Below are 23,584 nucleotides of genomic sequence, written 5' to 3' on the forward strand. Positions count from 1 at the left end.
GTAGCGGTAGAGGTGTGGCAGTTGGACAATCACATTCTGTAATTGGTTTCTTGAATGTAACTATAGTCTATACGCTACCGTAGGTTGAGTTAGTCTGTAGTTGTATGTACCTACCTAGTATTTATTATATTTTATTAATAAAGAATCGTGATTTGCAGAACATAGAAAAATATAATACTTAATATAACCTAGCAGACACAAAAAAAATATTTTTCAATAAATTACTAAACACCGCCCAAGTAGGTAGATATAGTCAGTTTAGACGAAATGCCGCGTCATAAAGGAAAATACCAAACAAAGCGATACCAATAAAATAATCTATGGAAAATACATATTAATTTATTGACTGACCAAAGCAAGACTAGGTAGGTAGGTACCTACATATATATAGGTACCTTTAATTTGGGTGACTTTGCATTTGCCCATCTGTCTAAGAAAATAAAATATGGTGATGCCCGCGACTTCGCCCGCGTGGATTAAGGTTTTTAAAATCCCGTGGGAACTCCTTTATTATTCGGGATGAAAAGTAGCATATATCCTTTCCCGGGATGGAATCTATCTATATACCAAATTTTGTCAAAAAACGGTTGAAGGGATGAGCCGTGAAAAGCTAGCAGACAGACGGACAGATAGGCACACTTTCGCATTTATAATAATAGTATGGAAGTATGGATGTCTGTCCATCAGTCACGGCTAGCCAAGTGGAACACACACAACAAGTGTAGAAGTCACACACCTTTGAGAACATTATGGAGAACTCTCAGGCTTGCAGATTTTTTCACGATGTTTTCCTTCACCATGATATTTAACGCACATGACTCCGAAAAGTTAGAGGGGTGCTCCGAGGCCGAACTACTAGGCTATCAACCCCTCATCATCATCATGATCAACCCATCACCGGCTCACTACAGAGCACAGGTCTCCTCTCAGAGTGAGAAGGTTTTTGGCCATTGTCTACCACGCTGGCCAAGTGCGGATTGGCAGACTTCACACACCTTTGAGAACATTATGGAGAACTCTCAGGCATGCAGGTTTCCTCACGATGTTTTCCTTCACCGTTAGAGCAAGTGATATTTTACTTACTAAAAAACGCACATAACTCCGAAAAGTTAGAGCGTCTCCGGGATCGAACCCCCGACCTCCGATTGGAAGGCGGACGTCCTAACCACTAGGCTACCACAGCTTATCAACCCCTATAGTTACTTAGTATCAAAGCTTATTATGACTGCTTGAAAATGCAATGCAATTTTAATCAACTCGCAAACTTGCTCGGCGCGCGTGGGAAGTTTGAATTGCAGATGAATTTCATATAGCCCATCTAAACTTGCTTTGTTTGAACTCTTGTTTACTAGATTTTAGAATTGGACTGCATTGAATAACCTTTTTGTTGTGAAACGAGACCTTTCTAGCTGTGAGTTTGCCCCAAAAAACATAAAACATTGGTGACAAAGCATGGGTTAATTCTAAACTTCAAAGTTTGGAACATCGGCGCATAGTTGCCTGTCTATCGATATTCTACATTACAAGATATATTTCGGAGAGTGTGTCCAAGAACTATTATATTTGACTTGGTTCCTCCTTCACCTTTCAATCATACTACCGCAAGTTAAAGCTAAGAAAGATGAAGCGACGTATCGCAAGGCATATTTTTTGTGAAGACTGGTATCAGGGTTGTTGCGAATGCCAATATTTTGAAATCCGCGGTCACGGTAAGATGATGATAAAGTGGTGATAATTTCACGAGGTCACGAGTGCACGGTGGGCAAGGCGTGGAACAACTTAAAACTAAAGCTACGAGGGTTCCAAACGCGCCCGGGTCTGAGAATGTGACCTATTTTAGTGTTCTAGTTTTAAGTGGTCACTTTAGATACGTATGTAACTATCTATTTCTTACATACATAATATTACACGGTATTTCTTTCATCAATCTTGATTCATTGTAAAAATAGAAGTTAATTAGTCAGTAAAAGCTCAAACGCCTACACGAGGACTGTCTTCAAGGGAGCAAAAATCCTGTCTCTCTGAATTATCTTTTATAATCAGTACTTAGGTTGTCATTGATAGGAATCTGATTATTAGAAGCTTTGCCGAGAAAGTCTTGAAGTTTAATTAAACGGGGGATACTAAAGTACTTAAAATTTTTTTTTTTTGCCTGACAACGAGGTTTCATTTTTTGCGTCCACTTCACCCTCAGAGGGTGCCGTCCTATGTAAAAAAACACGGCGTAGGCTCAGGTCTACTATCTAAATCTAAATTAAAAGTTAAAAAAAAACCTTTCGGCGCTGATGGCCGCTGCTGCACCCGATGAAGGCATCGAGGAGGTCGTGGGAAATAGTAAGTAAGTATATCATAAAAGTATACCAGATGCTTCTTTAAAATATTATATCTAAGTATTTTCTTGTGAAGATTATCTTTTTTTTTAAGGTACGACAATAGTGCAACGGGCGGGGTTTGAACCGTCGACCTTTCGGTTTTCAGTCCACTCCTATACCGGTTGAGCTATTGAGGTTTTGACCTTTATAACCTACTAGCTGATGCCCGCGACTTCGTCCGCGTGGAATTAGGTTTTTGGAAATCCCGTGGGAACTAAGCAGTTTTTTAAAATTTTCTCTCCGTAAGAACCATCCTCGTTCTTCAAGGAATATTATAAAAAAAGAATTAGCGAAGTTGGTTCAGCTGTTCTCGAGATTTGCGATGAGCAACACATTTAGTGATTCATTTTTATATTATAGAAAGACTAGCTTACTGATACCCAAGACTTTGTACGCGTGGATTTAGATTTCTAAAAATCCCATATGAACTCTTTGATTTCCCGGGATAAAAAGTAGCCTACGTCACTCTCCAGGTTTTTAACTACACTCATGCAAAAAATCACGTCAATCAGTTGCTTTGTTGCGACGTGATTGAAGTACAAACCAACAAACCAATAAACCAGGAAACCAACAAACAAACACACTTTCACATTTATAATATGAGTACTGATTCATAACAGATACCTATTATTTTCCATCAATTTATTCGTAAGTATTTTTCTAACATCTGTGTCTGACAATCAAACAAAAATAGCCGTCGATGGAGATTACGTTCGAGACTGGGCACAAGTAATTTATCCCTGACTGCTCATTTCGAACACAAAATTACAATTTGAAGAAAATTGTGGAAAACAAGGTTATGGATGGGGATCTTAAAAACGCCGCCCGCATTTTGTTTTCTAGTGATACACTGGCTCCATTCAATGATATAACGCTGGAAGCCTTACGTGACAAGCATCCCTTACCAAATACCGATTCTGTGCTGCCAGATCCACCTTCTAACACTTCTTATTTACAGATAAAGGATGAAGAAACTTACGCTGCGATAATGTCGTTTTCTAGTGGCTCTGCTGGTGGCATGGACGGCATAACGCCACAACATCTTAAGGATCTTGTGGGAGTTACTGCTGGGGACGCCGGCAAGGCGCTACTGAGCGACATTACCAGACTATGTAATTTCATGTTATCTGGCGAGGTAAATTCATCCTTTCTACCATTCCTTTATGGCGCGAGGCTTTGTGCTTTCAATAAGAAAGATGGTGGCATCCGTCCCATCGCTGTTGGCTGTACTTTTCGCCGTTTGGCGTCAAAATTAGCGTGTAGTCACATAGTCTCTACCCTAAAGGATAAATTCCAACCTATTCAAGTTGGATTCGGCAGTAAAGGAGGTTGTGAAGCAGCAGTTCATTCGGCTCGTACTTTCTTAACGAATGGCGAGGTTGAGGTACTGCTGAAAGTAGATGTAAAGAATGCTTTTAATTCTTTGGACAGGGCAACTTTGCTGACAGAAGTCTCAACGCAACTTCCTGAAATTTACCCATATGTTTGGCAATGTTACAGCTCTGCTTCTAAATTATTCTTTGGAGATAGCGATATTAAGTCTTCTGTAGGCGTTCAGCAGGGGGATCCTTTAGGTCCGGCCCTGTTCAGCTTAGGGATCCATAACCATATCTCAAATTTAACATCTAAATTTAACATATGGTATCTTGATGATGGAACCATTGGGGGCAACGTGGATGACGTTCTAAAAGATCTTAATCATATTAAGCAACAGTTTGGGAAAATTGGTTTAGAACTTAATTTTTCGAAATGCGAATTGTTTTTTACAGAAAAACTGTCGCAAGAAAGAATTCTATTGGCCTCTGAATTATTCAATGAAATTTCACCTAATATTAAAATACTTGATAAACGTTCACTTTGCCTTCTCGGTGCTCCTCTTTATAATGAATCCATACAACCACTCTTGGATCAAAAAGTCAGAACATTTTCGGCTAATACCGACAAATTGGGCACTCTAAATTCTCACATTGCATTTTCGATCCTAAAATATTGCCTTTTTGTACCTAAATTAATTTACATTCTCCGCGCGAGCCCAATTTGGAAATTTCATGGACTACTCGATAACATGGATGCCACCCTTAAAAGTACACTAGAACAAATTCTAAATTTAACTTTTGATGAGCACTCCTGGAACCAAGCAACTTTACCGGTCAAGTACGGTGGCATCGGCGTGAGGAAAATTTCCAGTGTAGCTCTTCCGGCTTTTCTGTCCTCTGTGCATAGTATAAAAGAGCTTAGCTCTCAAATTCTCAAATCCAATTCATCATTGACCTATGCCGCAGAGGCCCTAGAGAGTTGGAAGGTCAGATGTCCCAATGTCGACATCCCGAAGGAACGTACTACACAAAAACTTTGGGATTTGCCATTGGTTCAACTGACACATACGAATTTGGTTCAAAATCTTACAAGTGACAGAGATCGTGCCAGGCTTCTAGCATTATCCGAAAAGGAATCTGGGTATTGGCTGCATGCCTTGCCATCAAAAAAATCTCGGCACACTTTTAGATAACGAAAGTTTTCGTGTGGCTCTAGGTCTCAGATTGGGAACACCACTGTGCCATCAGCACAGATGTCCGTGTGGAAAAGAGGTTGATAAATTTGGAATCCACGGACTCTCTTGCCAAAGGAGCTCCGGTAGGCTGTTTAGGCATGGCTCTCTTAACGATACAATTAAAAGAGCTCTTGCCACCATAAATATTCCTGCGCTCATTGAGCCGGCAGGGATTAGTCGGGATGATGGCAAGAGACCTGATGGATTGACGCTGGTTCCCTGGGAACGGGGACGGGCGCTAATGTGGGACGCAACTTGCGTTGACACATTGGCCCCGTGTCATATCAGGAAGACAGCATCAAGACCGGGAGCCGCAGCAGAAACAGCTGAAAACGGCAAGCGGCGCAAGTATGCCTCTCTTATAGAGAGTTACATTTTTGTGCCGTTTGCCGTGGAGACCCTGGGGCCATGGAGTCTTAGTGCTAAAAATTTTTTACGAGACATTTCACCGCGATTAATAGCCTCAACTGGTGACAGAAGGGCTGGCTCATTTTTTGCGCAGCGGATCAGCCTGGCTGTCCAGCGCGGAAATGCAGCCAGTATTCTTGGCACCATTCCACGCGGTCATGATTTATATAGTAATTAGATAAGGCTAGCCTTAAGTTTTATTGTATTAAAAAAAAAAATAAAAAAAAAAAAAAAAAAATTTATGTGCTAATTTGAGTAGGTATTTCGCTCAGCAGAGTTTGGCGGTATTTAGTCTATTCGTGTGCGCTGCCGTCCTATGTATATAACTAAAAAACCGGCCAAGTGTGAGTCAGACTCGCGTGCCGAGGGCTCCGTACTACAGTCGTATTTTTTCGACATTTTGCACGACAGATCAAAAACCATAATGCATAAAAGTAAATGAAAATATATTTTAGAACGTACAGGTAAAGCCCTTTCATATGATACCCCACGTGGTATATCAATCTTACATTGAAAGTTGAAAATACTAATTACCTATTTGTTCATGTCCACATTTTAATTTTTTGAGATGTAACCACAAATTCATTTTCAGGATTTATTCAACCCCCAACTTGATTTTCTAAATTCCACCCGAGCGAAGCCGGGGCGAGTCAGCTAGTCGATCATAAGTTACTCTTGACTGCAATCTCACTTAACATGTTAGGTATCTCATTCTAGTGGGAATAAATAACATTTTACAATAGTCTTGTATTACAGTAGTCTTTCAAACTCTGTTTATAGAGATCAAAGGGAAAGGCGTCACAATACCATACCGGTGCGAAACGATATTGAAATCGTCTGTATTTTTAGGGTTCCGTACCTCAAAAGGAAAAACGGAACCTTTATAAGATCACTTTGTTGTGTGTCTGTCTGTCGGTCTGTCAAGAAACCTACAGGGTTACCGTTGACCTAGAATCATGAAATTTGGCAGGTATTGGTACGTCTTATAGCAGAAATTCGGGGAAAAATCTGAAAACCGTGAATTTGTGTTTACATCACACAAAACAAATTAAATTGTGGTCATGAACTAATAATTTGTATTTTCAATTAATCAGTAAGTTAGCTTTATCAAGTGGGGTATCATATGAAAGGTCTTCACCTGTGTATTCTAAAACAGATTTTTATTTATTTTTATGTATTACAGTTTTTGAATTATCCTGCAAAATGACGAAAAAATACGAAAAATACGGCCGGTTTTTAATCATGCCCGGAATGGTGCCAAAAATACTGTCTGCATTTCCGCGCTGGATAGCCAGGCTGATCCATTGCGCAAAAAATGAGCCATCCCTTCTGTCACCAGATGAGTCTATTAATCGTGGTGAAATGTCTCGTAGTTTTTTTTAGCACTAAGACACGGGGCCCATGTGTTAACGCAAGTTGCGTCCCACATTAGCGCCCGTCCCCGTTCCCAGGGAATAGCGTCAATCCATCAGGTCTCTTGCCATCATCCCGACTAATCCCTGCCGGCTCAATGAGCGCAGGAATATCTATGGTGGCAAGAGCCCTTTTAATCGTATCGTTAAGACCATGCCTAAATATCCTACGAAAGTTCCTTTGGCAAAAGAATCTGTGGATTCGAAATTTATTAACCTCTTTTCCACACAGACATCTGTACTGAAAGCACAGCGGTGTTCCCAATTGAGACCTATTTTATTTAAACAAATCAGTATTTTTTTTAACATTTTGGCTTAGACATCAGTTTTAATATCTTTGCAACTTTATTAAGCGTTTTCCCACAAGTGTTTTCCATTCAAAGCATTTTCCCCATACTATCCAGCCAGTATGTCTCGAACTCTGGAAGGGGACGGTTGTGCTGTCGTATGCAAATTCCCTCCAAAACTTCGCGAGCGTAAAGTTTCTTTAGCACAAAGTGTTTACATTTCTATAATTTAAAATGTTTTTGTATTCATTAGTAGGCTCTTTTTAATTTAATAATAGGAAAAATGGATGAAATGGACACCGAAGAAAGTATGGAAGGTAAATTAAGGTTTTGATTAAAGTTCAAGATCGCGTTTAAAAATTTTCATTGGCTTTACAAACCTTTGGCTAGTAATTAGGGTTTATTCGATATGCACCCGAAGGAGTTGTTTTTTAGCCTTGAATACAGATAATGTTTGAAGAGCTTATGTGGTTATAAGTGAATGCTTACTTGTCATTTTTTACACTTTAGATGCGATGGTGTTATAATATACGATCGATTTGTGTGTTATATTTTTATGGCTTAGCTTAGGTTTACCTGAAATCACATAGGTAGCTTCTATTCTAAAGATGGATATAGGCTATATGCTATATTATTTCGAAAATATATATATATATATATATATAAGTAAATAAGTAGTAGCTTAGTAGGTTTGACGACCTCCCTGGCGCAGTGGTAAAGACTGTGGTCTAATTAATGGGAGGTCCCGGTTTCGATTCCTGACAGCGGTTTGGAATTTTATAATTTCTTAATTTCTGGTATGATTTGGTCTGGTGGGAGGCTTCGGCCATGGCTAGTTACCACCCTACCGGCATAGCCATGCCGCCAAGCGATTTAGCGTTCCGGTATGATGCCGTGTAGAAACGGGCATGGGCTTAATAAAAACTTTTACCCCTTCCAGGTTAGCCCGCTTCCATCTTAGACTGCATCATCACTTACCACCAGGTGAGATTGCAGCCAAGAGCTAACTTGTATCTGAATAATAATAAGATGTACCAATGAAAAAAAAATTCACGTGGACAAAGTCTTAGGCAAACAGTAATAAAATTTGTGGCTGTACAAATTAATTTTTGTTATGAATAATTTATTTCATTAGCATATTAAATTCATGTTAAGGTATAGCCTTATTATAGTCTACAGAACATTACAGAATATTTGAATTCTAATGTAATGTAACCTTGTTAATGTTTTTATTTGCAATCGGTTTTTCGTAGAGAAAGCTCTACACCGTAGCATATGCGTAGAGGTCAATAAAATGCATACCATAGGAAGAGTATGGAACGTACCGTTTAACTTTTATTCTATTTATTCATAAAAACACCTAAGTTTAAGTACTTACGTCGTTTTTTAAGATTCCGTAGTAAAAAAGGAACCCTCATAGTTTGATATGGATACGCACTTGACCAGTTATTTTGTATTTTCATCTGATCGTCTTTTCCTTGCAATATAATAACACTGTAAAGGTGCTGATAGACTTGAGCATTCACTAGTAATGAGCATTCGTGCGAATGTTACATCACAGAAAAATACGAGAACATTTTAGCGAGCATTCTATCGAGCGTTCTGGCGAGCATTCTAGCAAGCAGCCCCCCAATTGTGTAAGAATAACCATTTCATGGCTATCGCAATCGTCAAGAATGCTGCCCTTTGATTGGCTGTGAAAAAATGTAAACAGCGAATCAACCAATCAAAGGGCAGAATCTCTTGACGATTGCGATAGCCATGAAATGGTTATTCTTACACAATTGGGGGGCTGATTTGCTTGGAGCTTTTTGCCGAGCCAAGCTTCTGCCATCGTTCCGCGCCCCGCCGCTCTGCGACGTACTTCCCCGCACCCCTGTTGCTCTCCAGTGTGACATCTTCATGAAGAATTGACGAGCATCGAATAGAGCGTTCGCTAGAATTCTCAAGATGTTCGTAGCAATATGCTTGGCTCGGCTCGTTGTTCAGTTCGACAAAAATGAAAACGGCGAATGCTCGATGTTCTGTTACAAGTGAATGCTCAAGTCTATCAGCACATTTATATTTTAGCCGCAGGGAAATGAGGGCTGTTATATGGACCATATAAATTTTTATCTAGATATTATTATAATATATTATATAACATTAATAAAGTAATAAAAGGGGCATGATTACATAACAATACATTTTATCTAATCTAAGAGTGTTTAATTTTGAGTACAAATACTCATTAGGCAGAAATTAAGTCAACGAAATAATTAATTAAGAGACATGATTATTGACGATGTTGATTGAATAAAAATTCAAGTTTGTAACTTTCTAGGATTAAAGGTTGAACAGAATTTTCGCATGCGGATTTTCACGCTAGATTTTGAAGAGGTAAGAAAGTTGTGAAATTCGGTGTCGACTAAGCTAAATTTGACCATTACCTATATAAATGACGATTGTCACATCAGCAGGGTGATTCGCTAACTCAGTTTCTAACACTGAACGATAGCCACCGAGCTGAGCTCATTTTTTAATCCGTTGAAGGATTTCTACGAAAAAATATTTTAATGTCACCCAATGAAGCAGAAATATAGAACCAACCAACCTCGGTGGCTATCGATTAGTGTTAGACACTGAGTTAGAGAATCACCTAGCTGATCAAATTAAATCGAGTAAATGTGTAAGCAGCACATCGACATCTTATTAAAATAAGTACCTACAAGAAACAATTAAAACAAAGGGCGATCGTATCACTTAAATGATCTCTGTCAGGCAATCCGTACTTCTTAAAACCGGCCAAGTGCGATTCGGACTCGCGCACGAAGGGTTCTGTACCATTATCTATAAAAAACGGCTAAAAATCACGTTTGTTGTATGGAAGCCCCCCTTAAATATTTGTTTTATTTTAATTTAATTATTTATTTTTAAACTGAATACATAACTAAAGCTGCTGATAAAGAAGCTGTGATAGCCTAGTGGTTAGGACGTCCGCCTTCTAATCGGAGGTCGGGGGTTTGATCCCGGGCACGCACCTCTAACTTTTCGGAGTTATATGTGCACCATGTGAAACCTGCATGCCTGAGAGTTCTCCATAATGTTCTCAAAGGTGTGTGAAGTCTACTCTAAGTCTAATCCGCACATGGCCAGCGTGGTAGACTATGGCCAAAACCCTTCTCACTCTAAGAGGAGACCCGTGCTCTGTAGTGAGCCGGTTATGGGTTGATCATGATGATGATGATGACATAACTAAATATTCTGTGAATATTTCAAGCGTCTACCTGATGCCGTTATCAATATCAAGAAAAACGAACAAAAAATTCACGTTTGTTGTATGGGAGCCCCTTTTAAATATTTCTTTTATTCTGTTTTTTAATATTTGTTGTTAAAGCGGCAACAGAAATACATCATCTCTGAAAATTTCAACTGTCTAACTATCAAGGTTCATGAGATACAGCCTGGTGACTGATAGACAGATGGATGGACAGCGGAGTCTTAGTAATAGGGTCCCGTTTTACCCTTTGGATACGGAACCCTAAAAAACATATCACCACTAAACCCCCTATATAAGGTACAAGTGTTATTTTAATGTATCCTTGTACCTTAACCCTGTGAACTAAAAATCATATAATTGACTACTAAAACCCCCTATAAAAGGTACGAGGAAATAAACGTAATATCAAAACAATTAATCGCAGTCAACTGAGCCAAACAATACAGCTATTACCACTAGCAAAACTAATAAACATAAATTCACACGAATTTAAACTCTAATCGTTTGAATTAAAGGTTATGATGGACAGAATTAACGGTAACTCAAGTTGGTCGTCTGCCAAAGTCGTTCGTTACATTCATTAATTACTATTTTCACCTTGGGAGACTATTGCAGTGTCAAAGTGAAGAGTCAATGAAACATGTGTATTGAGTCGTTTTAAGCCCGCTCCGCACTCTTGTCCGAATTAGGAACTTTTCAGGAAGTGTTTTTTTTTAAAACAAAACCTTATAGCCTTATCATGCCCTTCCAATAAAGCAGGAACAGTTCGAAGGATACTTATTTCTATTCCTTAAAATTGAAGAGTTCCCACGGGATTTTCAAAAGTCTACATCCAAGCGAACGAAGTCTTCAATATCAAATCGAGAGGTTAGAAAAACAACTGGTGAAATTTATCCGCATTAATTCGGGTTTTCAAAAACGCTAAATTAACTCTCAGTTTTCGTTAAATAGACAAAAGTGCAAAAGTCTACGATTTAAGAAAAATCTACGACTTTCCTTGGAATTGTAACATGGGGTGAAAAACATCATTATCACGTATTATTAAATTGTATCTACTAAAATTACTACATTAATTTTTAAATAATACAAACCTTCAACAAAAATTAATATTATCTAATTAACTATACACATAATTCATTTTTATACATTGTGTGGTACTAGAAGTCAGAAAAAAAGAAAAATTATTACTTCGTTTTGATAACAATTTTCAGGGTGCCAAAATGGTAAAAAAAGAACTCATCGTCCGTCCATCTGACTACCTATCCCTCCCAGAGTTTTTATTTCAGTAACTGCTATTTACTTGGGAATAGTTTTAAAATAAAATAATATAAATGCAATGCCCAACTTTACACTGCAAATGAAAGAATTCAAAAAATGTTATTATTACACTCTTAATTTTGGACTTACATGACGAAACAATTACAAAAGTCCTCCCCTTATCTCCAAAGTGAAAATCTGAAAAAAAAATAAGTTGAGGTTTATGGCAAAATTAGACAAAGTCCCTTACTAGCACAGTTTTTTAGAAATCAGGAATGAACCAAAAAATTTTATCTTATGATATACTAGGTAGTACCTATGGTTACCTAACTACGGAACCCTGGATGGACGAGACTGACTCGCGTTTGAACGGTATTTTACCAAATATGCCTAATTATACTTCTAAATATATAAAAGGAAAAGGTGACTGACTGACTGATCTATCAACGCACAGCTCAAACTATTGGACGGGTCGGGCTGAAATTTGGCATGCAGATAGCCATTATGACGTAGGCATCCGCTAAGAACGGATTTTTGACAATTCAACCCCTAAGGGGGTGAAATAGGAGTTTGAAATTTGTGTAGTCCACGCGGACGAAGTCGCGAGCATAAGCTTGTTTTACATAAATGGGGCATCCCCTTTAATTACAGTTTTATTACACGAGATTAATTATTATATTCTGAAGCTAAACTCTGTTTTAGCGTGTTTTTGTGCTCATGGTCACGAATCACGAGTCACGACTGCTTTTAAAACGTTAAAAAATCCGCAAAGTGCGAGACTTGCATTGCACACGAAAGGTTCCGTACCATCGTACAAGACATAACACATAATATTATTTTTAGCGTTCCGTACTTCAAAAGGAAAAAGAATCCCTTATAAGATCACTTCGTTGTCTGTCCGTCTGTCGTGTCTGTCAAGAAAATCCATAAGGTACCGTACCCGTTGACCTAGAATCATGAAATTTGGCAGGTAGGCTTATTGCACAAGCAAAGGAAAAATCCGAAAACCTTGAATTTGTGATTTCAATTTTCAAAGTAAAATAACTAAGTATACCAAGTGGGGTATCATATGAAAGGGCTTTACCTGTACATTCTAAAACAGATTTTTATTTTATTTCTGCATAACAGAACTGAAACTTAAGTCAGAGCAAAGTCAAAGTGCGCGCTATAGATTTCGGCATCAGGGTGAGATCTAGAGAACGCACGCTGACTTAAACGAGACAGATGTATATCTCTCACATAAATCTGTCTCGTTTTAACTCAATCTTCAGTCTGAGCAAAGTCAAAGTGCGCTCTATAGATCTCAGCCTAAGTAATAGGGTCCCGTAGTTGCCACCCTTTGGATGCGGAACCCTGAACACGTTAAAAATTACTTAACCCTGCACTCAATACCTATTATTCGGTCCGTTTGACTTTATAGTTCGTTAGCGAGCGTCGATTTTTTCAGTCGCCAGAGAGTCAATTAACACCAACAAAGAGTATACAACACACACTGGAATAAAAACAAATTTTACTACCAAGCTTAAGCTGTGGTAGCCTAGTGGTTAGGACGTCCATCTTCTAATCGGAGGTCGGGGGCACGCACCTTTACTTTTCGGAGTTATGTGCGTTTTAAGTAATTAAATATCACTTGCTTTAACGGTTAAGGAAAACATCGTGAGGAAACCTGCATACCTGAGAGTTCTCCATAAGGGTCTCAAAGATGTGTGAAGTCTACTAATCCGCACATGGCCTGCGTGGTAGACTATGGCCAAAACCGTTCTCACTTTGAGAAGAGACCCGTGTTCTGTAGTGAGCCGGCGATGGGTTGAGCATGATGATGATTATTAACAAATCATTACATATTTAATGGCTGTAGAATGTTATAATTATTCTTGCCCTTTACACAAAAAAAATTGTTTGTTCTTTATTTGAATACTTAATAACTTTTTTTTTATTGTCATTCAGATACAAGTTACCCCTTGATTGCAATCTCACCTGGTGGTAAGTGATGATGCAGTCTTAGATGGAAGCGGGCTAACCTGGAAGGGGTATGGCAGTTTTTATTAAACCCGTAACCCTTTAGTTTCTACACGGCATCGTATCGGAACGCTAAATCGCTTGGCACCACGGCTTTGGCTTTGGGCGGTAACTAGCCATGGCCGAAGCCTCCCGACCTAGACCAGGGAAAATTTATAAATTATAAATTCCTTACGATGTTTCCGTCGCCGTCAAAGCAAATGATAATATTTTTATCGCTTAATAGTTAAAACACACATAACTCCGAAAATTTAGAGGCAGATAAGTAGGTACAGTTAAAAAGAATTCCGTGGCGCCACCCGAATCGGGGTTCCTACTTAAAACCAGCACTGTTTTGTAATTGTGCAAGACATAAGTATAGTTTATGCTGAGTCGGGACCTTTTTTCGAGTTGTGCCACACATGACTAACCTAACCCGTAGGTTTAACTGGTAATGTGTGGCACAGCTTTAAAAATAAACGTTTTTCTTTCGTTCATGCCCGGGATCGAACCCTCGTCCTCTCGATTGGGAGGCGGACGTCTTAACCACTAGGCTATAACGGCGCCTCCTAGCGTCAATTGTCAAACCAAAGGCGTGCCTTCATGAATTAATGACCGCTCCTTTATTACAAATGTCGCCATTTACGACTCAGAAAGACATTAAGGCGATTGAAATCATGTTCCGGTGTATGGTATTTTTTAACCTGTTTCGGTATACACTTCTGTTTTCGTATCTAGGCCTCGTTAGAAGGACGTTTTGACTTCCTCTCTAAGTAAATCTAAACATATAAAAGGAAAAGGTGACTGACTGATCTATCAACGCACAGCTCAAACTACTGGACGGATCGGGCTGAAATATGGCATGCATATAGCTATTATGACGTAGGCATCCACTAAGAAAGGGTTTTTGAACATTCAACCCCTAAGGAGGTGAAATAGGGGTTTGAAATTTGTGTAGTCCACGCGGACGAAGTCGCGAGCATAAGCTAGTAATCTACTAATCTTGTAAGTAAGGGGTTCTGATCCTGAGGTCTGTATCTATTCGTACCTATGGATAATAATCCATACTAATGTTATAAATGCGAAAGTTTGTCTGTCTGCCTGTCTTCTAGCTTTTCACGGCCCATCTGTTTAACCGTTTTTGACGCTGAGATAGCTTGTATCCAGAGAAGGACATAGGCTAAGCTACGTTTGTTTGCCAAATTTCATGATTCTAGGTCAACGGTTATAGGTTTCTTGACAAACAGACAGACAATAAAGTTATCCTATAAGGGTTTCATTTTTCCTTTTGAGGTAGGTACGGAACCCTAAAAATCAATGAGTTTCCAACGTATTAAAAAACTAAATTTGTAAGTCGCGGGCATCATCTATAGTTCTATTTAAATGTATGAGAATAATATAAAACAATTATTATTAAAATAAATAAATTCCGTTAGCGAGCTCAATGGCCTACAAATTGAAATAGAAATATTCCACCACTACATAACTTTGGACAGTTTCCAAGTATTTGTGGATAAAAAGCCCTGAAGAGTATGAACGAGAGACGCCCTAGAGTGAAAATTATGCATAGTATAAGTCCCGCAAATTGCTATTGCGCTGGAACCATGTCTCATTATAATCGAATTGACGTAATTTTGACGTCAGCCGAAATAAAAATATACCATCAGCTCGAAACTTCAGTCTAGTGCTGGCCACGCGCATTCCGAATTTTCAGGATTTATAGAAGAGTATGCAGGTTAAGGATGGTATGTTATTACCACAGAGAATTCAACCTCAAGAGTGCGTACTCTTGAGGTTGAATCCTCTGTGGTAATAACATACCATCCTGCGTTTATACAAGGTTTGGCATGAAAATAAAATCATTAAATGTTGGCGGGGGACAAGGGAGAATGCTTTGTTGTGATTGGTGGACTCAAAAGTCATGTACCACCAAGCCCCCGCACCAACCCCGTGCGGGATAGCGCGTCCCCCGACCTCATACCCTGATTGCCATGTCGACCGGTCACACTCTATACCTCAATGTCATTTCCGATTATACAAGGTTGTTGTAAGTAGCATTCGAAGTCCTGCTAATTTTCTGGTTTCTGGTTTAAGACATTTATTGTTCCATAAAGAAATTTCCACTTACATGGAACTTACAGGCTATTAAAAAGTGGGTTACAAAATTGTATCTTAAAGCGCACAGTGAATACATGGTAGGTACTAGGTACCGAATTAAAATAGGTTGAGTAGGTAATCATAGGTTATATACATTTCTAATTTCTAGTAGGTACATGTTAAGTATGATATTATTTTATAATAATTACACTAGTAGGTAGTTTTAAAATTTTAAAGCACCATCATAACAAAATTATACCGACGCATCGCGGGTCGATCGACGGACGACGCGAGCCACGGCTGATTCACTGCAAAGATTACATAGATTCATTCAAAACTGGTTACTAGATGTGGCAACAAAAAATATTGTTTCTACTTGATAAGTTAGCAATTAATTTCATAAGATTATTTATGTTTAAGTTTTACTGCTAAAATGGGCTTTGAGTAGTTTTTTAAAAATGTTTACACTTTTGCAATCTTTAATATTTTTAGGAAGTTTATTATACAATTGAGCACTTTCAAAAGTAATATTTCGTTTACCATAATTAGTCCTTGGTGGGCGTAAGATTATATTGTTGGCACTTCTTAATCGTTGTAATTGAGGATATTTATTTTTAATTGTGAAGGTTATATTTGAATGTATTTCTTTTTTTTTTTTTTTTTTTTTTTATTAGTTATGTTTTTTTTTTTTTTTTAATACAATAAAACTTAAAGCTAGCCTTATCTAATTACTTAATGTATTTCTTTTGATAGTAGTTTTCGGATTAAGATACAAGTGTAATATTTGTAAGTATTAGTTATATTCATTAATTTAGTTTCTTTATATATTTTTTCTGTTGATGTTAAGAAATCATAATTGAATAAAACTTTAATCAATTTATTTTGTGCCGTTTGTAGTACTTTAAGATTAGTAATAGCGGCTGATCCCCAGACTTGGATTAGATAATCTAAGTGGGGTTTTATAAGGGAGTTATAGATTAAATAACGAACTTTATGGGGTAAGCAGCGTACAATACCACGAAGGGCTCCAGTTAGAGATATTAATTTTGTTTTAATATTTTTAATGTGTGGTTTCCATGTAAGCTTATTATCTAAAGTTAGACCCAAATATTTTTCGCAATCTGACCTACTAATAGTAATATTATTTATTTTAAGTGGTTCAAAGTCGTTAATTTTTTTATTTTTAGCTGCAAATATTACATAGTGGGTTTTGTTTACATTAAGGGTCAGCAAATTACATTGAAACCAGACATTAAGTAAGTTAAGATCATTTTGGGCGTCCTGAATTATGTCTTCAATTTTATTTCCATAATAAAACAAGGTGGTATCATCGGCATACAACGACAGTTCTCCTTTTAGTCCAAGTTTACTTATATTGTTTATGTAGATCAGAAATAATATAGATCCAAGAATCGAGCCCTGAGGAACTCCATAAGTTATTAATTTATGTTTGCTTTGGTATTCACCAATCTTCACTATTTGAAAACGATCAGTTAAGTAGGATTCAAAAATTTTGTGAGCGTTATTGGTGATGCCTATATCTTTTAATTTGTTCAGTAGAATTTTGTGGCTAACCGTGTCGAAAGCTTTTTTTAGATCTATGAATATGCCTAGGGCTATTTTCCTGGCGTCTATATTATTTTTTATTTTAGTTACTAAGTCAACAGTAGCAGACAGTGTATTGGATTTCGATCTAAATCCGTATTGTTTGGGATATAAATAATCAATGGAGTTCAAGTAGGATTCTAGCCGATTGTAAATAATTTTCTCAAAAATTTTGGACAATACTGGGAGTACAGAAATGGGTCGATAGTTGCTAGGATCTGTTTTTGTTCCAGATTTATAAATAGGTGTCACTTTAGCTATTTTGAGAGACGCAGGAAAACTACCATTTTCTAAACAGGTATTTACGCACCTAGTAAGTTCGTCAGCTATAGAGTTTTTAATGGATTTTATAACTTTAGTATTTATGCAATCGATTCCAGAACTCGTATTAACATCTAAGTTATTTATTATTTCAATGATTTCTTTTGTTGTAGTAAAATTTAATTTACTGAGGCCAAAATTAGGATTGATATCGGTAGGTGTTGCATTAGTATAAATTTTGTTATCATGGTACTTTGTTTGAATAGCCTCTGCTAGCAATAAACCAACAGTCGAAAAAAAATCATTAAAATATTCACAAATTTCCTGTCCATCTTTTAATTCCTTATCCCCTTTTTTCAGTTTAGCTGGTATTGATACTTCTCTTATCTTATTGTTTGTTAAGCTATCTATTAGGTCCCACATCTTTTTTGGTTTCTTGTTACATGCAGAGAATTTTTTGTAATAGTAATTACTTTTCATAGTTTGTATTTCCTCTGAAACTGTTTTTCTTTCTTTTACGAGTTTTTTCTCAATATCTTCATCTTTCGGGTTGCTTATATGCTGTTTCCAAAGTATGTTTTTTTGATTTATTTTATGTATTATGCTCTTATTTACCCAGTCCTGTTTTGGAGGGTTAAGTATTTTAGTTTTTTTGATTTTGCATTGCTGAATAGTTTGTGTTAATTTATTTTCAAAGTAGTCGTAGTTGATATTTTCGTTGCTATTAATTTCTACAATTTCATTGAGTTTACCATAATCAATAGTTTCATATTCTATTTTTCGTTTTGGTTCTGGTTCATATTTATCTATTTCGAAGTATATCTGTTTGTGGTCTGACATTGAGGATTCAATAAAGGCCATGTGAAACTGGTGACCCTTGAGATTAGTTGATACATGGTCAAGTAGGGTTTTTGTTTGTGGTGTTTCACGAGTACAGATATAAAATTTTACAGATATAAAAAAACCAGCTTGTAAGGTAAATGACATTATCACACGTTTCATCTAATATGACAAAAAATAACCTGCCCAAGTTCAAAGCCTTAGATTAGATAAAAAATCTCGATTCTGCTGGGCCGAATTTTCCTTGGACGATAGGTTAGATCGTTTAATTTTCATTACCAAAATATGCCAGTGTGTAAGCAAGCATGTTTTTTATTATTTATTTTTTTGTTCATTCATTCATTTTAGATTCTACAACAACAAGTTTTTAACAAGTTCAATTATTGAACTTGATAAAAACGTATAGAATCTAAATCTATCTAATTGAACTTCAATATTTTTGCTTCATTTAAGTTGTATACTAGCTTCCTTCATTGTTTCCACTGGTAGACATCTCTTTCAAGAATCTCAGCCGTGCCAAGCGATTTATCGTTCCGGTGCGATGCCGAAACCAAAGGGTTTATTGAAACTTCCATAACCCTTCCAGGTTACATACCGCTTCCGCTACTTCCCAAAGTGGCAATGGTATTAATTAAAAAAAAAAAAAAAACGCCTCCATACATTCGCATAAATCTTCTCATTATCATCTCTTAATTTGGGATTAATACAATATAATATTCCAAGGGATTCCTATCATATTAAGAACTTATTTGTTTTACAATTCACGAGGATAGAAACTAATTCAATAATAAACTAAGCCTTTGAAACTAATCCAGTAAGTACGCGGATTCATTAATCTCATTTCGGGTTTGTACGGAATAAACTACCCCGAAAAGGTTTTATTTATTTAAGAGCCTTTTCAGCTCAAACAAGACATCATTTTCGTTTTTAAAACTGTCGAGCTCGTAGTTCTAAGTTTACCTAGTTTTAATTTTTTTTTTTTAATTTGTAATATTTGGTTTTCTTTTTTTTTCGTTTTTTCTTGTTTTGTGAGCTGAATAAAGTTTTTTTTATTTATTTTATTTATTTATTTAATAGGGTCTTGTACTGTAGAAACAAAATGACATGATTTTTTGTAAAGCAGTAGTTTATGGAGCTAGAATTCATTATTAAAAAGAATTAATTATTATTAATGTTCCACCGTGTATACAATTTCGGATTTTTAATATTAAGTAGGTACATAGCATAGGATCGCAAAGCGCGTCTGAAATATCTAGCAAAAGCCGAAAGTATTTACAATTTTTATACCTTTTCCAATGTCACCATTAAAAGAATTATGTCATATCAGCTTTATTTAGGGGCTTTATTTTGATGTTTTTATCCTCGCAAATGCTTTTATCAGAATGCTGAGAGAAAGTCACTAAAATCTTTTTAGTTACCTGGACAGACATAAATACGCTTCTTTAGTATACGAAACTTGTGCGTTTTACTAAAGCTTCATCTACACCAGGAGAAACATAGTACGACATTCCGGCATGCCACAAGGCGGCTTGGTGCAATAATAATTCAGTGTTAGCATAGATCATCCCTTATAAGTAGCATCATCATAGAACGAATATTACAGCACGATAGTCTGCATAGTATAATTATTACTGTTTCGAACCGCTAAGATTTGGAACACCCTTCCAGCATCAGTTTTCCCCTCCAATCATAATATGGGTACTGTCAAGTCAAGAGTGAATAGGCATCTTCTAGGCAAGCGCGCTCCATCTTAGGCTGCATCATCACTTGCCACCAGGTCTGATTGCAGCCAAGCGCTAGCTTATAAAAAAATAGCCTTTAAAAGTTTAGTGTGCGAGCCGCGGTCGTGTAGCTCAAAGTCCTTTAATTTTAATCTTCTTTCTCTATTTTAAAGAGATCTTCTAGAGAAAGTTCTTCCAGCGAAATGTCAACAAAACTTCTCAAAGCAAACATCCTCGTAGGTAACGAACAGGCGCTATACGTGAAATGAATAGAAGAATACGATTTCGGCTAAGTTTCGTAGCGATATCGTAGCGGTAGAAGTAACTTCAACGGTCGCAAAGTTGTAGACAGCGAGTCGAAGTAAACAAAACTGATTTCAGTTAAGAGTAAGTTCGAGTTCGTTATGTAACTAAACATTCGTAGTTTTGAATAAGTATAAAATACTAGCTGATGCCCGCGACTTCATCTGCGTGGAATTAAGTTTTTAAAAATCCCGTGGGAATTCTTTGATTTTCCGGGATAAAAGTAGCCTGTGTCACTCTCCAGGTCTTTAACTATATCAATGCAAAAAAATCACGTCAATCCGTTGCTCCGTTGCGACGTGATTGAAGTACAAACCAACAAAACAAATCAACCAACAAACACACTTTTGCATTTGTAATATGGGTACTCAGTGATTGAATTTTTTTTCGTTTGTCCACAGAGGAGGAGGGCACAGAGCTGGAACTGGAGGCCCTCTACAGAAGATACTGCGTGCGGCTGAAACACGCCCTCTTCATGTCCGCGCTCTGTGTTACATTGCTCTGTAGCATGGTGCTGCTGTTCGCTGTGTGTATCTTACATGCTCATGTAAGTGAAGCGGTTTCCATCCATCAGTATCAATCCATATTAATTCCATTCTAATCATCATCATGATCAACCCATCACCAGCTCACTACAGCGCACGGGTCTCCTCTCAGAGTGAGAAGGGTTTTGGCCATAGCCTACCACGCTGGCCTGTGTGGATTGGTAGACTTCACATACCTTTGAGAACATTATGGAGAACTCTCAGGCATGCAGGTGTCCTTACGATGTTTTCCTTCACAGTTAAAGCAGGTAATATTTTGTAACGCACGAGGAGCGGGAGAGTGAGTGAGCGAATGAGTAGTGGCGAGGTGAGGCGAGAAGAGGGGAGAGGAGGCGTGGCGAGGCGAGGCGAGGAGAGGAGAGGAGAGGGGAGGAGTGGCCGCGATGCATAAAAGCGGTTGTCGGGCCGCATGCGCGCATTATACCGTGTATTTTTGAGTGATTTACTTGCTTCATCATAATCTTATGAATGTGGAAATTAAATTCCTGTTGATTTATACAAGTTAACTTCTTTTATTTCTGAGTGTTGTAATAATTTAATTAATTAAAATGCACTTAACTCCGAAAAGTTAGAGGATTAACCCGGGATCGAACCCCTGACCTCCGATTAGAAGGCGGACGTCTTAACCACTTATAGGCTATCATCGTTTCAGATACTATTTACTAGGTCTAAATAGCGATAGTGCATATCCGATGCATGCAAGATCATATTAGACGTGAAGCTAACTCGATCCCGTTTATGAGATTAGCTTCTAGGACAGGCTTTACGCTTTATGGCGCACTTTGCTTAACATACACCCACTGTGTATACTGTGTATATTTTGCTCGTACTTATCATCATCATCATCATCCTCATAACGGTGAAGGAAAACATCATACGGAAACCAGCATGCCTTAGAATTTTTCATAAAGCTGTGTGACTTAGAATAATGTGTGTGCAGCGTTGTGGACTATGGCCTAAACTCTTCATTTTTTTTAAAGACTTATATTCCCCATTCCTCTCCAACTAAGCGTCAGGCTTGTACCAGGAGTAGGTACGACAATAGTACAAAGGGCGGGGTTTGAACCGTCGACCTTTCGGTTTTCAGTCCACTCCTTTACTCGTTTAGGTTTTCGTGACAGACACGACAGACAGACGGACAGACAGACAGACATACAGACAGACAACGATGTCATTTTATAAGGGTTCCTTTTTTCCTTTTGAGGTACGGAACCCTAATAAAAGGGGTGTTTATAAAACTTGGTGTTTGTTTTTATAAGCACCGGATACCCCCACCGAACATTGGTCCTAACAGCACGTTGCGACATTAGGACCCGTCCCCAGCTTATACTAATTGTCTTACATACTTATTGAAATATGTAAATTATTTATTTACATATTTTAATATGCTCATCGCATCGCATACATTTAAAATCTGAAACAATGTAAATTAGGAACAAAGCCAATTTCTGCATGGATTATAACGAGTCGAGTGAGCGAATATGATAGGCTGATAGAAGTATGAGTATTATTATATTTATAGTATCATAATATTTATATAGTGAATAATTGTGAACTTTTAGAATACACTTTTTATAATAAAATATTTATCGCAAGTGTGAAGTTCTTTCACATTCCATCAAAATACTGTTTAGTTGATTTACAACAAAATTTATGTGTCGATGTGTTATTGGTTTAGTAAGTAGATAAATAATATTGTCTTCATGAACGTAGTATCGGTACTATAGCCATACCTAAGTTTTACCTAAAGTCAGTACCCACTCAGTTCGCGCACGCGTCGTGGTTGAGACTCAACCGCGACGCGTCGATTTATAAATGATGAAGGTCTGGCATACCCTGGCTCTCAGTCCATAATATACAATCATGTAGTCGATTCAGGATCAAGCGGAGAAATTCCTCACTCTAGTTCACTCTGCTATGGACGTTAGGCACTAAACTGAACGGTAATAAGATGTCAAAGCGGCCTTTGAGTGAGTTAGGTTTCACCTAATTGGTTCAATTAATTAACAGTAAACGCTAAAGTGGACTTGGTCCGTTTAATTATAGGTGTGCATAATGTAATATGTGAGAGATATAAGTAGGTACTATGCAGTATTGTACTTAATGTTTGTTTTTTTTTTTTATTCAGATACAGGTTAGCCCTTGACTGCAATCTCACCTGGTGGTAAGTGACGATGCAGTCTAAGATGGTAGCGGGCTAACCTGGAACGGGTATGGCAGTTTTTAATAAACCCAAGCCCCTTTGGTTTCTACACGGCATCGTACCGGAACGCTAAATCGCTTGGCGGTACGGCTTTGCCGGTAGGGTGGTAACTAGCCACGGCCGAAGCCTCCCACCAGACCAGACCAGCAATTTAGAAATTATAAAATTCCAAATCCCTGCCAGGAATCGAACCCGGACCTCCCACTAATAAGACCACAGCGCTTACCACTGCGCCAGGGAGGTCGTCGAATTTGAAATTTGAAAAATTGAAATGTCTAGGCAGATCATTTCAATATCCTAAATGACTTAGGTATACTTAGGTCATACTGCATGGTAGGTACGCTTTCTCCCTGGCGTGGCGTGTTGCCAGTGATAACATATGGATCCGAGACATGGACGCTAACTATGGGCCTCATAAGAAAGCTCAGAGTCACTCAGCGGGCGATGGAGAGAGCTATGTGCGGA

The 23,584-nt window shown here is 37.8% G+C and overlaps 1 protein-coding gene across 1 annotated transcript in view; it reads left to right on the forward strand.

Moving 5' to 3' along the window:
• The window catches only part of Ac76E (adenylate cyclase type 2 Ac76E), a 182,774-nt gene that overhangs the window by 23,414 nt on the left and 135,776 nt on the right, over positions 1-23,584 (forward strand). Inside the window, exons 2-3 of the mRNA XM_069503085.1 lie at positions 13,494-13,529; positions 20,773-20,918. Coding sequence (XP_069359186.1) covers positions 13,494-13,529; positions 20,773-20,918 — 182 coding nt within the window. The remainder of the gene's footprint in view (positions 1-13,493; positions 13,530-20,772; positions 20,919-23,584) is intronic.

Source organism: Maniola hyperantus, chromosome 14 (genome assembly GCF_902806685.2).
Source record: "Maniola hyperantus chromosome 14, iAphHyp1.2, whole genome shotgun sequence".
In the NCBI taxonomy this organism is placed as follows: Eukaryota; Metazoa; Arthropoda; class Insecta; order Lepidoptera; family Nymphalidae; genus Maniola; species Maniola hyperantus.